Here is a 17,710-nt window from a genome sequence, read left to right on the forward strand (position 1 = left end):
GCTGTTGGCAACTGGGTGTGCCCAGGTGGCATCCCATGCTGTGTATCTACCCCTTACCATCCCCTCCCTGCTGAGCAACCCTGTTCCAGCCTGGGGACTATAAGACTTTATCCTTCCACAAGACACCTAGAAACCTCCATTTCCATATGATCAGATGTGACCAAAATTTATTTTAATTTGGCATTTGCATCAGTGATGAGCAAGTAAAACTGCAGTGGGCTAGTATATTTGTCAGGTCCTGAGAGAACAGCGCCCGGGATGGTCAAGCATTTTGGTGGTGCCTGTGTATTTGTCTGGGTCATAGGGGACAGATGTGTAATTGATCACGTGTGGCCACCTGGGAAGATAAATATTGATCAAACATGATCTCAGCGGACAGACAGGTATTGATCACATATCTGATTTAATGAAAAAGGCAGGCCCTCAAGTGTCTCTGCAAAAGGCTGTGCTGCTTGTCCCTGTGAAAAAATTTGACATCACTGCTGTACAATAATAGAGATCAATCCACTAAATCCCTCTTACGCTCCGAATTTCTTTTGCAGCATCCTCTCACAATGATAATGTTATTCAATGGGGATCTCTACAGCCTCCTGAATTTCCTCAGTTTTGCCAGGTGGCTTTTTATTGGACTAGTAGTTGCTGGGTTGATTTATCTCAGATATAAACGTCCTGATATGCCTCGTCCTTTCAAGGTAACCTCTGCTCTCTACTGTTTTACATGAATCCTTCTTCTTCCTATCTATTGTGTAGTCAAACCGTAAAGGAACATTTTCTGATGTAGAAAGCTAACCTCTTTTTCAAGAAAAACAGCGTTAATAGAAAACAGTCTTTTGCACTGAAGGGTGTCCAAGTGTTTTTCTGCAAGCTCCCCAGTGCTATGCCAGCCGTGTTCCCTTCTGAAAGATAATTCTTGCCTCTTCTCTGGTGCTTGGGGGCCAGTGACTGAAGCTTCTGTGCCAAAGTGAAGGTGTTTGCTCAGTTTTGCCTGTCTGTCGCGTTGAGGCACTGTGATGCAAGCTGTATGAAAATACCTCTAGTCCTGTGTAGCCAAAGAGGGTTCAGACTGCAAATATTGGGGTTACATGTGCCAACCTGCTTTTCAGCCAGTCCTCTATTTAATGTCCCCTTTGATAAAGGTCTGAATAATTTTGCCACCAGAATTCACGTCAAGCGTAAGCATTAATATTAAACATTTATTTCATTGCCTATCCAATTTAGAATATGCTGATTTGATGTGCAGACAAGTTGTTTGTGCTATTATTATGATACTTGGGGCCTGCAATGGATTTGCAGACACAGGTACTTTGAACCCAGAAAGAAAATGCTAACAGTCTGGCCCATTGAACAGTAGCTGTTTTGGCCTTGGTTCTGCCATTCTTCTTGCTTATTTTAAGTAACATCTTACAAAGTAAGTTGTTCCATTGTGTATCTGGAAAGATAACATCCATCATGAAAAAAAGGGAGGAATCTATCCCTATTATATATTTCCAAGAAGCCCATTCTGTGAAGAACTAAGAATGTGCGCTATTGCATTCTTGTAGGTATATCTGTAAATAAGAAGGTCAACAGCACAACCTATTTTGCTTTGATTTAAAAAAAGTGCTTTGACAGTGCACAAAAGAGGAACAGTAATGCTTCAAGGCATGAAAGGAAGAGAATAATCTCCAAGGAATTCTTCAATTCTCTGTTACACCAAACATCTCGCAAGCCGAGCCTATAGGCGTTCCCTTCAGAGAGGTGCTAACATAGTGATTGTTTTTGAAAATTGAGAATTAATTTGAAATTGTTATTTTTTGTACTTTCAACAGTGCCACTGATAATGCTATCAGTCATACAGTCAGAAAGTGCTTTTTCAGTAGCTATCAGTTGCATAATGCTATCAAATATCTTTATCACTAGTCAAATTGGTGTTTAATTTGCTCTCTTCCTGCTAGATTTTGATTTTTACCTTAGGAAGAAAATCAATATGTTCTTAATAGTTTTAAAAGGTGACTTGAGCTCCTGGTTGTGTTTTAAAATGTTTCCTAATAGGCGATTATCAAAGAGGAAATCTTTACTGTTAGTGCTGCTTACTTATCTACTGGGGGATTAGAGAAAGCGTGTAACTTATTTACAGCCCTTACGTTTTAAGAGACGTAAAACACTGTACTGTTTTAGTGTGTAATTAAAAGAATTCTGTGGTACTCACTGCATAGCAGTCTGCATAGCTTGGTTTCTGCAGTCACTAACATTTTGTGTGCAAGTTCTGGATAACCATATTTCTCCAGAACTATACCGTACTGCTGGGTTTTATCCAATTTATGCTTCATGGAATATTAAATGCCATAGTCATTCAATAACAAGCTCAGTGTAAAGTAATGGTTCTTTGTGTGGTTATATTTCAGGTGCCTCTCTTTATTCCAGCGTTGTTTTCCTTCACCTGCCTCTTCATGGTTGCACTGTCACTTTACTCTGATCCAGTGAATACAGGCATTGGATTTGCAATAACCCTGACGGGAGTTCCTGCCTACTACCTCTTTATTGTATGGGACAAGAAGCCAAAGTGGTTCAGAAAGCTCCTAGGTAAGTCCCAGTGGGACTCCTCTCCTTTGTGCTGACTCTGGGAATTTCTCAGGGCTCCCCAGTTGTGAAATCCTTCCAATCGATCCTCTCAGCCGCTCTGAGCTGGGGATGACAGTGCAAGTTCCTTTACGGCACACGCTGTAGCACTGCTCTGTCAGTTACAATCAATGTCTGCTAACTAATGAGATACGTTTACAGCAAGCCTGCTCTTCAGCTAATGATTGACTTTAAATGAGTGGATGCTTTTCCTCCTGTCCCTTCTCCCCTCCCTCCCTCCCTCCCCTACAGATATCTGATTCCTTTTAAATCACCCACCTCCCTCCCCTGGCCGTTGGCCTACACTAATAGAGGCCACTAACAATTACAGTCCTAGGAGAATCAGTTTGAAAACTTAAACATCACAGTTGTGATGGCAGAGTGGGCTTGGTGCTCCCTTCTGAGACCATGTGTCTGTGGACCACTGAGGAGAATGGGACAGGCTCAGGCAGGCTTGATATGGGGATATTGTCCTGAGCGGTGGCTCCTGACAAAATTATAGCAAAATATACTGTGCCTGACACACCTCTGTGGAAATTGTTCCTGTTCTTCACGAAAAACTACTTCTGTGTGACTTGGCTGTAGTATTTCACACCTGAAATACACTCAGAATCATTTTTATACCATTTCTGAAAGTTTTTGATGTCATCTGTGGAAGTTCTGATGTGTTGGAGAAGGGTTATTTGGAGCATTTCAATTAGAAGGAAGTCAGTATCATTTATTACAACTACCCATTCTTTTTTTTGTTACTCATCACGATAGGTTTCCAAAATGGAAGTAATTTTCAAAACATGAACCAAGAAAATAGGCAAAATATTTGAGGAATGACAGATAATTTATTAAACAAAAACTGAAAGAAAATCTCTTCTGCTGCAAAAGAAAATCTCAACCCACAAATAGTTTATTTGTATAGGTGCTGAATCACAGATACATATTGTTTTCTGTGCTTCGGTCTTAAGGGGTGATTTAAAATGAGCTGCTTACAATAAAAGAATGTATCTTGTTATACTATAACATTTTATATGTATTTTGTCTCTATAAATATAGGTTATATAGGTATATCCTATACGTTGTAGGATCTATGAATTTCCCTCTCAATTCATGCTGGAAAGTCCATAGACAATAGGGTAGAAAGTACAGTAAAAGATGTTTGTTTAAGGCTAGTACACTCTGTTTGTCTTAATTTTATATCCATAAAGTTATAAATTATTTGCAATGTCCTGGGAATACGTAGAAAGCTCCGGTACAAATGAAAACAGTTGTATGCAAAAGGACATTCTCTTAAATAGTTGGGGTTTTTTTCTGTTTATTATTTCTCAGCCTTGACATTTAGGAGCTAGGAAATTTTCCCTTATCAAACCCAGGAGATTTTTGGCATTTTCTGTGAAGTCTCAGATGTTCTGGAATACAGTTACTTGACTCTCTGGCCACAGGATGCCAGTGTTGAACTACATTACTTGGGTGAGAGAAAAAAATATTCTTTTTAAGGTAGACTGGGTAGATGTGAAGCTTTTCTGCCAGCTGTGACAATGAAGGTGAATCTTCTAGCTTTTCAGATAACACAAAATTTTCCTTCTAGAAAGAAGGCCTGGTGCCTGTGTAATACCTATGGATGGACACAGTGTACTGGCTCAGAGGGGAAAGCAGCAGATGCCAGTCAGTGGATGAAACAGCTTGTTTTCTTTGCAATTATTATTCCCAAATAACAACAGTAATGACAGAAAACTGATGCTGACAGTTTTGGGGTGGAGCAGAGTAGAGATTTACTTGTTAAATAGAAAGATTACGTTTTTCCCTCAGAAGAGGCAATAAACCTTCTGTGTGGAGTCTTTAAACTGGTATTATTTTGTGAGTGTTAAGGGAGTTCCGTTGTATAGCCTGAGAGCATTTTTCAAAGGCATTGAATGAGGATAAATTCACTTAAGGTACCTCTGTGAGACATAGAAAAGAAAAGTCACTGGGCAGCTGCAAGCTTGATATTCTAACCTTGAAACAATATGCATTAGGTGTACATAGGCATGAAAAAGTTATTCCAGACGAGGTGAAGGACAGCATGAAAAAATGGGATTGTCATTTAAGAGGTGAATTTTTGCCAGATTTACTAACTTCCTTAGAAAAGATAACTGATTTTTCTAGACAAAAGAGATTGTGATAGATCCAATCTACTTAGACTTCATCAAAACATCTCATGTAGTACCACATGGGGAGTCAAAGCCTGTTAGTCTGTACACCGTGCTAACAAGACTAGTCCCAGGCTGCTTCATCTGCGCAGCTCAGCATATGACCAGCGTTGTGTGGGGCTCTCTTGACCCTTTTCCAAAGTCATCTTGTGGGTGAACTTGACTTGTTTAACTACCCAGACATGCTTCGGAGATGAGAGATGACTGCTGCTCATAAACCCTACACAGAATATGTGCTATTGAAGTAAAGGACAGCACTCATGTGAAAACACATGGGTACAGACCAGACCCACATAAGGTTAGACCGGATATTCAGAATAGGTAAGGATCAGAGAAGGATGTTGAACAGTCAGGATGAGTAGTGGGATAAAAGATCCAGCCTAAAGATGAGTATATTTATGAAAGGGGTTTCAGGCTGGTTACAGTAGCAGAGACCTAGAATGGGGTACCAAGAAATCCCTTCCAAGGCAGAACGTCTTTGTTCTGTACATCTGAGCTGTCCTTAATGGTATTTATATTGCCCATTCTCCTTACCAAATTACAGAATTGAACAAAAGGTAACTTCACACTTTGTGGGGTTAATAGGGTCTGGGTGGTATTTTGCAGGGAGAATAACATTTTGTTCTCTCCTCTTTCAAAGAAATTTTGCTGTAACACCAGATGTGCTGGGACAAATCATTTTCAGCTAGTACAGGCTTCATTTGACCTCAGCTTTCTTGCTGTTTGTAGAACTAATGTGAAAATGAAAAAAGTCAAGCCTAGCAAATCCTGCAAAGCAGATTGGTGTGTAAAAGGATGTGGCACCGGCATGAGAACGCTTCTGTTTGGACTTCCTCAGTTGAAACCCCAACCTTAGACCTCTTATTTAAAACATCTGTGTCTTTACAGTAGCTTGAATTACAAGGAGCTTAAAAGTTGAATCCTGCTTTCTTCATAGACTGAACCCATACTGGAAAAGAGATCTGTTTATATAACAAAATGTCTTTTTCAGGGTTATTTACAAACACCAGAAGATGACACTTCCTCACTCAGGGCATAGTGTTATATGCTTGGTTTGCTTCGCTTTGTCAAGTTTGTGATATTGGGATCTGCAGGAAATCATCTCTGCATTTTGCTGTCGCAGATTTCATGTCCGGTCTCATACATATGCAGTAAATTACTGCTTTCTTTCCTCATTCAAGCTTTATGTGGTGCTTATGTAGATGTCTGATCTGGCTTTTTTATAAAGGTTGTCCCCTGGGACCTATTTTATTTTATTTTTTTTTTTCCACTTCAAAGGGAAAATTAGGGTTTCAAGTCGGGGGACAAGTCTTTACTGTCATGGTATGTTAAGTTGTCTTGTTACAAATGTGAAACTGATCCTGTAACTCCAGGTACTGCTCAAAGCAGACAATATAAAGATACTGACTGGAGACAGAACATTTTTTAGGGGAAATACTCCTTATGCTGTCTTATCCTGACTATATTGCAACCAAGCAAGCACCCCAGCCCCCCGCAACTTGTCTGATTGCTCCTCCCTGGCTTTACCCCAGCACAGAGCAAAACTACTGCATGGAGACTGAAGAGTGGCAGCCACCTCCCGCCGCAGTGAGGGCAAGGTCTTGCTGCAGGTGGCTCTGTCCAGTTTGTCGAACAGGATCTTAAAATCACAGCTGGCTCTCGAGATGCTCAGGCTTTCCCTCTGCTGCCATACCCTTTTCCAAGAGCTGTTTCACCGTAGCTCAGTTTGACAGAAAGTCTGTTTTTCATCTTCCTTTGCTCAGTCTCAATCCTGGAAGGGGTGGGATGGCAGGGGCAAAGCCCTGCTGGCTTCCTGCTGCTGGCTTTCCTCCTGCCCTTCACCCTGGCCATGCTCAACCCAACTCTGAACTCCCTGCTGTGGGTAGGGGAGGGAGACGAGAGCAAAATCAGCAGTCCTTGTTGATCCTCAGCCTCTCTGACCCCATCAGTTTATAGTCTAAGAGCAACCTGGCTTTGTACTGAACTGGTGACTTCCAGAGAGAAGAGCAAAAGATGGTAGAGTCTGCCTTAGGAGAGCAGTAAAGTACTATCAGTTCACATCTTCCGTGAGTTGTGCTGTGTTACCCTCTTTACTTCTACACTCACGTAAATGCAGACATGTCATGCTAGGCAAGGAAAATCAGAACTTTCTCTTACACCAACTCTGTTTAAAATGGGTTACTAAAGAAAAGTGACACGCAAAGGGAGTGGTAAGAGAATGCTCTTTTACTATTCTATGTGTAAATTAACCATGCCATTTATGAATCAGTACCCTGAAAAGAGAACCACCAAAACACCAGAAGGAAACAAATGTCCAGTGTGACAAAAAACCAGCATGAAGTTGCTTTGGATATGTGACATTCTTAGACCTGTGAAGCTTTGTAATCTTTGTTTCCCATTATTTATTTATTTTTTTCTTTTTTTGCTTAGGCAAATTTTGACACAGCTGAATTAACTTGTTTGAACTCTTTCAGACTTATTTCAACCTTGCAACTTTGTTAAAACTAAGCAGTCGTGCAGTGCAGTCCTGCTTTAAGATAGCCTTTAAATGCATTCAGACTTCTATTGAACAAGTTTACACCTCCACACCTTTCCATTATAATTGTATATCATAGCCTTGGATCAGAGGCAAAGAAAACATAGTTAAAAAGAAAAAAAATTGAATCAGACATTTAAATTATATGTGCACCTGGTATATATGACTGCTGTGAACTGTATGTGCAAGTAGGGTATATGGCAGCTAAAATAACTTTCCTGGCTGTTTCTGCCTTCTCCATCCCCATCAAAACTTCCCATGTGTATGCTTTTTGTCTTTGCAGACAGGGTAACTGTAACACTGCAAATCCTCTTGGAAGTTGTCCCATCAGAGGAAGACCAGAAATCATGATCTTGTACAGCTTTTGACTTGCTGTTTCATTTCAACCCAAGGAAGAGGGTAGGGAGATTTCTCCCCCTACCTAATGTTCTGCAAACTGGAGGAACTGAGATGGATACCGAGCAAGTCAGTTACCAGAACTGTCTTTCATGATGTTGTAAACTTTTTTTAATGTGGTTGGTTTATATGCAGAAAGTAAGAACTTGTGTGACGAGGGAACTCATCTCTTCGCTATTTGTTACAGTGTCATATTTTAACAAATGATAGGTTCATCACACTAGGATTTTTGTTGTGTTGTCACTGAAAATAGGTTTAAGCAACGTGTAAGTAATCATCAGGTGTACCATGAAGAATGTATCCTGCTTGCTGTCCCTGATGAGCCCAACTCTTACCAGAGAAAGCTCTGCTGAGATTCACTTACTACTATTCTTCCCGTCATTCCCTTTGGCAGCCTGATTTGACTTCTTTTGGCTTGCTGGGAGCACCAGCACACCAAGGCGGAAGCACAGCAGTTTCCACACCTTCGTGGTTGCAAGCACAATGTTTTTTCATTCCAGAATTTTTATACTATAACGAATGGGAGCATCTTCTGAGAATTAATATTTCTTCCAGTGGGGCAGGAAGATTTTAGCCTGGGGGCGGTAATTTCATACATGTTAAAGTCTGGATATGGTTACTGTTTTTACCACTGTTTCTTCACGTACATATGTATAGGAAATACAGCAACTGAGTAATCACCTTCAAATGAGTCAAAATATTTGAATGCGACCTCCGCTGCTGTATGAATTTTCTATCTGGAAGCACATGGACCTGCAGTTACCAGTCAGGCAAACCTGATTTTAAAGTTTTATGTCATTGTCAGTGGACAGAAATGAATAATAGTCACTGGTGGGAATACTGTACAGACATGGCAATAAATGCAGTACCTATTTATGAATAAGGTATAAGGCAAGCTACAACAGATTTGTTGATTTGAGCAGGATATGTGCCTAATCTGTGGGCTTTTCATTCAAGCACACTCCAGTTAACTGGGATTTGAAACACCAAGGAACAGGTGCTCTGCTAATGTCTTCTTTCGGATTTTATCTTGGCAAAAACAGAGAAAGGCCATTAAAACTGATAAAATCAAACAAAATTAATTTTCAGAATGGTGTTTGAGCTGAGATTTGGCTCAAATATGAGCTGAAGTTTTGCCCTTTTTTTCAAGATACTTGTAGATAAATAAATTTTTTATGCTTAGAAATTGAGTTTTATATTGTTAGTTGAAGACTACTCAACCTTAAGGTTAAGGTTTGCTATCACTCTGTTAAGAATATAATGCTTAAATATTGAATGCACTACTTTTTGAGCTGTTTGCTATTAGCAAGTCATATGTTTCATGAAAACTTTTATGGAACTAAGCAACATTAAACTTCCTAAATTGGGAGAAAAGCACAACTAGTAGCCAGACCACTACAGTAAAGGGAGACTGTGTATTGTGTATGTGTTGTATATATCCAGAATATCTACCATTTTAAGGGTGTACAGTAAGATGTCTTAAATTTATACATGTTTTTCCTTCTTGTATTTCTGTGGTGGAATTTGGGAAATGGGAGTAACTGATTATGTAGAAGAGCAGTAATTTAAGACACAGAAAACATTTTGCAAACAATATTTTGAGCGTTTTCTGTTTACAGTAACTTAAAGTGTTATTTGAAACTTTTTTAGGCAAACATTTTGAGAGTTATTTTTATGTTGACAGTGCATGTGTTTAATTAGTATTCACCTTTGGGTCAGAATTCTGCTTTTGAGGCCATCTCCTGCCATCCCAGTTCACCAGGGCTTGGCCTGTGTCATTGTGGAACATCTTCAGAGTACACAAACTGCATTTCTCTCTGATAAAAATAAACTGCCTGACTCCCTCCAGGGGCACACCTAGCACACTCCTTTGTGGATGGATGCTGAGCATGTGGGATCCTGCCAGATCTAGTCCAAAGCAAAACCTCCTGAACACTGATAGCGTGAACACCAGGTTTTCAGCACCAACTGTTTTATGCCACATATTCACTCTTATTGTGCCGCGTTACTTGAAAGTTTAAATGTGGGCAGTGTTAACTGGTAGAAATAAATGGGCTCTGTAAATATAACTGAATGTTGCTTTATTTTCCCGTTGTGGACATGGACGTTTAGAAATGTTTCTGAAGCCTGATTCAATGACCACATTTTACTAGGTTTATTTCATGCAAGGGGTTAATTTGTCCCAGGAGCAATCCTATGACTCACTGATTGTGCAGCTGTATATTTTGGGAAGAAAAAAATAATTGCCTGTAAAATAAAAAAAATATTTTTTGGAAAATGCACAGGGATTCTAATTTCAGGTTTAGTTTCTTTAATACGTATAATTACAATACGAAATATTGTAATTGGTTTTCCACTGTGTTATAAAAGTCAGTATTAAGGACTTTCATTACACCTGGAAGTGAAGCATATCCTCAGAAATGGAGGAAAAACAGGTTACAAAAATTCTTTAAAGCACCAAGTAATTTTTAAAGACTTTAAAAAGTATTCTCTCCAGAGTCATGAAGGAAATTCTTCTAGAATAAAGGATAAGCTTTGCATATTTTTTTTCTTATTAAGGCCTGAGTTGGTTAGGCCAATGAGACTACTTCTGTGGAGAACTTTAATCACCCTTAATTATTTTTTTTTATTGGCCTTTGCATCTTTCTATCAACTGACCTCTGTCAAAACATTGCTTTGTTTTTGTTTAATTGGGTGCTGCTGTTTTTCTTCTTTGAATTTGTTGCTCTTCTTTGGTATAGGCAGAAGTGTCACCAAAGGCAACAGAAATGAACATTTTATGTGAGTAGCAAATACTGATGAGGTTTAGCTCTTAGAGAAACAGTTCAGCACCTGAAATCTCCAAAGATGATGACCATCTTTGCAACTCCTGACCTGGACTGCTGCATGGCCTAAGGCATAATTTTATCAGGGGGGGCACGTTTTGATTTCTGAAGCCTGCTCCCAGCTCTGCATGGGCACAGTGTGGCTGACCTCTTCTCTGGGGACACCTGCTGCAGGTCTGTCCCTGCCAGTTCCTCGCAGCCCAGGGCTCTGCCATGGCTTTCAAGGGGCTATTAAGTGGAAACCAGAGGGCCCCCTCTTCCTTCCCTACGTCGCATCAGCAGTACATTCCTTGTCTGCACCTAGAGTTTTCATGATTCATTTCTGCTACTCCAGAAAATCTTTATACACGGGAACTAAAGCAGATGAGAGAGAATCTCATTTTTTAAATGAGGTTCCTGGGGGGTGATAAAATCTAAATTGTGTATGTCATGTGAAATACTTCCAGATCCACTCTATATAGAGCTTTTCATAGGTATTGTGCCCTTTTTGTGTCTTTGTATGTGGACAATTTTGGTACGAGACAAAATATGCTGAGGTCTTTGACGTGACTGGCAGCTGCAAAGTTTTAGCGGTGCTTTTTGTCACGATGGCATGGGGCTTGCGAAGCAGTAGTGCTGACACGCTGCCAACAGCCAGCACTTTCCTAGGGTCACTGTGGCCTCTGGCTGTGGCTGAGGAGTGAAGATGCTTTAGCAAGATGCCTGTCCCCAGCTCCTTACCTTGTCAATCAGCTCCCAGGCTGCAGCAGTTCGCTGTGTGGTGTTTTAAGTTAACCTGCATTGATTTTGGTCTGCCTTAAAATACTGCACCATCAATCACGGTGTTTTAGGAGCTGGCTCTGGAACCTCTCCATAGTGGAGAGAGATAGGTAGCTCAGATGCTGCTTCAGCAGTTAAACATCTAATATTGTGTAGGAGAGTGTGTATGTATGTATGTATTTGTATAGATTGCCAAAATGTGTTCAAGTTATATTTTTATGAGAAAACTTTTAAGTGCTTTTGGAAAAGCTACCCAAAGTGAAGCAACCATCTTAACTTTTATGCCATATTTTAAAATTTTTAGTGCATTTTTCACTTCATACAGAAACTGTTGCTTATTTTTACTCCCTTGTGCATTTCAAAAGTTTTCCTTTAATGCTAGTGTACAGTAACAAAAGCATTTAATCTGATTTGATATAAATATGCATCTGATTGATGACAAGCTAAGGGCCAAGCTGGCTTAGAGAAGGACAAGTCTGAGAAATCTAAACTGCCCCAGGATGTGATGCATTCCATGCTAAGACAGGTATTTAAAGTAGGTGAGATGAACTGATCTCTGGAATTGCTCATAGCTCTATTTTTCTGGAAGGAGGAGATGGGACGACTAGTCTAGGCATGCTTAATGTGTTAGCTGAGTGGGAGTGAAATAAACAGTAAGTTACTGTAGCCAGTATAATAAAATTACTAAAAGCCCTTATGTTCTAAACTGACTCCTGTTGAGGACCACAATTACCCTGTAAGAATGATGTACTTTCAATTCAAATTGCAGCAGAGGTTTCTTTTGACTAGAACACACTACATTTTCTAGATTTTCCAATTTGAATTAAAACCAAAAAGTTTGCTTGGAAAGTTCATCTGCCTTTGACTATGTATATATAAATGTAACTCTTTGGTTGATTGTGTGTGTTCCCGCTTTTTGATTTTCAGAGGAAAATCAGCCATCAATTTAAGAATACTTTTCAAAGGTTATTTTGCAGGAAAATATAGAAGTTACCTATATCCACAAGATAGCTAGCTAATTGTGTTGATGCCACAAGATGAAAAGGACTTTCTATAACATTCAGTACCTTCAGATTTTTTAGTTCAAGCATTAGATGTATATCAGGATCCAGACAGATTTTAATCAGTATAGGTCTTAGAAAAAAGGGTGTTGATCTTTCTTCAGGAGGAAGTAGATACTGCATTTCATGACCAGCAAAGTACAGATGGCTTGTATAGCAGAGCCTATACCAGGGGGGACATTGGAATCCAGTGCAAAACATGTACTTATGTCTGGGAAGGATGCAAATGACAAAGTCCAGCAGTCTGAACTTGGGAAGAAGTGGTCAGGGGGATGTGCAGGACAATGTGTGATAACCCCTGGAAGGCTGCTTCCTAAGACTGGAGTCTTTTCTGCAGCGACTGTAGTTGGCACAGATAAGGCCAGTACCAAAAGTCAGTTCAGGAACATCACTGGACCTTCAGACTTTTGAACTGGCATATGCTCTTTATACGCAGTCTGTAAAGGTGTTTTTTGTGCAAGCATCTTAACAGAAATGAATACAACCATCCTAAGAAAGTGTGCTTGCACCCATGTCAGCTTGTATCCCACCTAAGGTGCTGTGGACTCCCCCACAGCCTGGGTCTCCCTCCCGCCCCGGCAGGATCAGTCCCCAGGGAAGGCTGTGCTGCCAAGGGGGAGATGGCAGGGTTGAAATATCCCTGTGCCGAGGTAGGAGCTTTTGTCTGCAGAAGATTACAGTTGTGACATCTCCCCTGCACTCTTCTATCCAGTTCTCTGTGGTGATGAGTCTGGAGTAACTCAGCAAACTCTCCTTGCCTTAAACACCTACTGGTGACTCGTTGAGACTTGGCAAACTGATGTTGAATTTCCTGCTTGCCTTCAGAAGTCTATGTATTTTTCTTGTGTGTTAGTCCACGTTTAATTTGATTTCTGTTACTGTCTTTTTGCCAAGGAACTGCTGGGGAGCATGTGTACAATTGACACACCAGTTCTGTTTACATTTGCTTTCTTGTTTCCTTTTCATTCAAAGGAACTTTTGAAATAATTTTTTCCTTGAAGTGCAACGGCCCAAATGGATAAAACACCTTTTTCAACAAAGGTTTGATTTTGTCAAGAGAGAGTTTCGATCCTCTTTACGCTCCCTGTAACAGGAATGTCTACAGAGTTGTGATCTAAAAAAAAACTTTGTTATTTTCTAAATATCATATTGATGATGATCCAACATAGTTATAAAAGCACCGTGGCTACGGTCCATTTTATGCTTCCGTAGCTCATTCTGTCCCCACAACATAAGATACAAAACTTTCCCCCTGCTAAGCTTTTCTGTATGCCTTTTTCTGCTTCCAGGAATTCAGCTAGATTTCCTTTGAAAGGGAAATACCATCCCTTCCATTGGGGTGCACCTTACCGCTTAGAGTCATTGCTCTGGGTGCAAACAAGTGACTGTAGCTGCAGACAGGCACCTTGCTGAGCCCAGAGCTTGCTCTGTCCAAGCAGAGCTGGAGTCCTGGGTGTTATGAAGTAGCTAGCTTTTGCAATCACCACTTGTACTTACTGTGTTTTATAAAATTGTTTGCTATGAGAAGTTTAAAAGTTATGGGACAGTTTTCTAATTTTACCCCGCACTGTTGGCTCTGCCTCAAGAAAGCCATTTGATGCAGTTTTAGCTGCCAATATTTCTTTGCCTCTCAGTCATTACAGCGTAATTTGATCTAAAGAACGTGTATAATTTGCTGCTAGCAATGCTGGCTTGTCTTAATTATGACATCCAGCTGATTTCTAAGGATACTAATCAATGAATATGCATAGCATAAAAGACAGACTTGTACAGATGAATGAGCAAGTCTTCATGAGAACTTGAGCTTTCATGGTACCTACGTATCAAGCTGTTTAAAAGCCTCAAGGCAGGATCTCTGGCTTAAAGTGGATGGGGGTTTTCCAGAGGACTTGTGACACAGCCCAGGACACAGTGTGTGCAAGGCCTGAAGTGTTTTAGACAGTGCATATGTGTGCACTCTGCACTTGGCAAAATTTCTGGGAGAAAATGAGGAAAATCTCAGAGGTATAAATATGAACTCCTAGGCAGATGATGAGTCTTACCATTTCCCCGGTGCTTTCTCCTATATTCTCTCTAACTGAAGGTTACAAATAACTTTTCACTGAAAGCAGTTCCTTTTAGTGTCTCCTCTGCAAGCCAGCTTTTTGAGACATCTGTATTTAATTTTAAGCTGGGTGTTATTCTTACCCATCCACTTTCGATTTTTTTAAGCATCATATTTTTCCTCATCTGAAAACTGTCATGTCATAGCAAACCAGCTTTCTAGGCTGTAACAGTACTTTTAAAAAGTAACATGATCATGACTTATGGTCACATAAGGAACTAAAGCCTTTGCAAGCAGCTCCTCCCTTACAGGCTCGTATAGTTTTGTTTGCAGATTGCAACCAGGGGATCTTAAAGATTATCACATCAAATACTTAGCTTCTCTAGGGTATCTCAGATGTGCTGCAGTGTTTTAATAGAATCCTTGCACTTGTACTCCAACACCCCATTACAGGTCCTGACATGGCCAACTTGCGTCAGAAAATTTGGACACATGACAAACCCTGCTAGAGGTTATGAAAACTCTGTGGGGATATTGACAGATTTGGACAAACTGAAAGACTGTGTGCACAGCAGTGAATTTTATCATTAGCCATGTATACTTAATTACTTGCATATTTTCAATTAGCAACAGCTTCATTAAAAAATATCTGTTATCCATTTCTAGGGGGATATTTCAGTTTTCCTGGGCTTGTTTTCTTTTTTCTTTCTTTCTCTTATTCTTTTCTTTTTTTAATTTGGAGCATTACATTCAGTGCAGCGCTCTCAGGTGTTCTGATTACCAGAAAGCTGGGACAGGCAAAGAAGCTTTTAAGGGAGTTCGTGCTGTATTTTTACTTGACATACTGCAAAGTGCAATTCAATATTCATAAATTACTTTTGGCTGCTGTTAGTATTTCACAGCTCTGCTTGCTAATTCATGTGCCAGATATATTTTAAATGAATCATTAAATGCCAGGAGATTTGATGCTTGTTCCACATGCAACAGCTCACTATTGAACAAAACTCCAGCACTTTGTACTGATGCTAAACCCTAGCTACCTTTGATTTTATAATAAATATATGAGTCAGAGGCAGGATAAATCAGATCCTGTACTGTCAGCTTGGCAGAAATGATTGATCATACCTTTCTGACAGCACTGCATTTGACTGCAAGTCTCATGCAGCCCTACTTTAGATCATACAAAGGCATCTGGATGATGAAAAGCATGCTAGCTTACAAGATAGCACACAGTGCTGCACCAGTGTCATATTTATCTAGCGGCATGTGTGTTCTACAGTGCTTCAGGCTGTAGCTCATGCTAATAATTATCTCTTGGATTGAATACACCTTGACCCATTTTTATTCCTTTACCCATATTTTAAACAAAAGTTATTTTCAAAATTCTTTCCAAAATGGATATGTAAAGCCTTTATCTAAAGCAGACACATGTGAGTAATAAAATACCTTGTCTCCACACTCACTTAAGAATTGCTGCTTTTAGAAATGAAATAATTATACATTTGTCAAAAGGTTTAGGTGATCACCCAAACACTCCCCTTATTCCTGCTTTAGAAAAAACCTGTCTAATCAGGTTTTGGAAACAATCTAGTCCTACAGATTTGGGTTTGATTTGTGGATATTTGGCTCTTGACGATGGATGTCTGCACCAAAACTCTGTGCTTGAAATACAGTCTGAAACCCAACAACTTCCCTGGGCAGAGGGAGTGAGGGGGAGCAGCATGTGGCCGTCTCCCCTTCCAGGGCTTGTTGGTGAGCGGTTTGTGTAGCCACAACAATGTGGCTCATTTGGAAGCTGCGCTCACAGAGAAATCGTATTTCAGTCATGTTAGGAATGTGTCTGCATACAAAACACAGGCTGGTGCAGTACAATGTGGGTTTTTTTTCTCACAGTTTCTCAAGATGTCATTTGAGCTGGTTTTATGTTCAACTTGTATGGCTTTCATCTGGCTTTCCCTTATTTTATACATGTGGTTTTCTGTATATACATATATATATATATGTATGTATGTACGTATGGTTTAGGGCTGGTGATGCAGAGGTGCATTCCTGTGTTGCAAGTTTAAGAAAATCAATAAAGTATTATTTAGTGCATGTCAACTTCATTTTTAATACTATTTTAAAGTAAATTGCAGAAAGCATATAACCATTCACCGTGGAATAATACACTGATACAGAATGTGGGGGAAAAGGCAATAAGCCAGAATCATTAGAAAGCTCAGTGCACCACTCCAGTAACACAAAGCAGTCATAAACCTGAGGTTGGAATTGCACACAGCAAATGGTGTACACCAGTAAATCTGGCCCTAGTAATTTTATTGCAAATGACATACAAGCCAGAAAAACATTTAGATAATTGAAATTAACACTTTTAACAATGATCTATAAAGCAGTGAATAATAATTAGGAGGTTTTTTCAGCTCTCTGTAATAAATCTACAGTACTCCAGAATCTGTTTTTCCACAATATAAATGAAACAAAATAAGATGGACCCTCTTTTCCTTATGCGTACTTATTGGTAAGGTATCATACCAGCCCCTGGTTTGCCAAACAACTGTGCATGAAGTAAAGGCTTGTTATTTTGAACTCGGAACAAAGCTAGATGGAGATGGAAAAGGTAATAAAAGGGAGCTACTGGAAAAACATAACACAGATTAATTTTTTTTTGATTGATGCAAATCTGCACCTGTGTTTACTCATATGAAAGTGGCTGTGGATATCAGGTCATGTGAACATACCTCTTGGATAGATACAAATGCTGCTGCAAACTTTGAAGTCCTTTGGAGGATGTAACCACTAACATAAGGTTTTGGGTAGTCTTTTCTGATACTCTAAGAATGAAAAAGTTTTCTATTTCGTATTTCATCTGTACTGTATTTTTCAACATTGCTCTTAAAGTACAACCATTTCCTTTCTTTCTGACTAAACTGATGAAAGAGAAGATTGAATCTGTCAGGTAATAAATCAGCTTTTTGATACTGGATCAGTTGTTTGAATCACTGTTTGACCATGTTATTGGTTGCTGTCTGTCATTACACTGCCTTCCAAAGGCACTGAGTGCGGAGCCTGCTATCTGAAAGAGCCCAATCCAGGTGACAAGCCTTTAAAATGAGCCTGGGAAGAAGTCTGGGTGTCAGTGGGAACACTGCCTTGCATGACGTTGTGCACAGGGGTGAAATATTTCTCTATGGATTACAACCAAAATCCCAGCTGAACTCCTTTAAATGCTGAGCTTCTTCAAGCAGTCGTTGCAGCAGCTCTGAAACCAGTTTTGCTACCTGGGTTCTGCATGGAAATCTGGCCATCGCTTT

The 17,710-nt window shown here is 39.8% G+C and overlaps 1 protein-coding gene across 2 annotated transcripts in view; it reads left to right on the forward strand.

The window, feature by feature from the left end:
* The window catches only part of SLC7A11 (solute carrier family 7 member 11), a 61,501-nt gene extending 52,743 nt beyond the window's left edge, over window positions 1-8,758 (forward strand). For both annotated transcript variants that reach the window (XM_074903892.1, XM_074903889.1), the window contains 3 exons: window positions 543-692; window positions 2,385-2,562; window positions 7,598-8,758. In XM_074903892.1, coding sequence (XP_074759993.1) covers window positions 543-692; window positions 2,385-2,562; window positions 7,598-7,665 — 396 coding nt within the window. In that variant the 3' untranslated portion in view covers window positions 7,666-8,758. The remainder of the gene's footprint in view (window positions 1-542; window positions 693-2,384; window positions 2,563-7,597) is intronic.
* Window positions 8,759-17,710: the final 8,952 nt, after the last annotated feature.

The sequence above is a fragment of the Athene noctua genome, chromosome 4 (genome assembly GCF_965140245.1).
Source record: "Athene noctua chromosome 4, bAthNoc1.hap1.1, whole genome shotgun sequence".
Classification (NCBI taxonomy): Eukaryota; Metazoa; Chordata; class Aves; order Strigiformes; family Strigidae; genus Athene; species Athene noctua.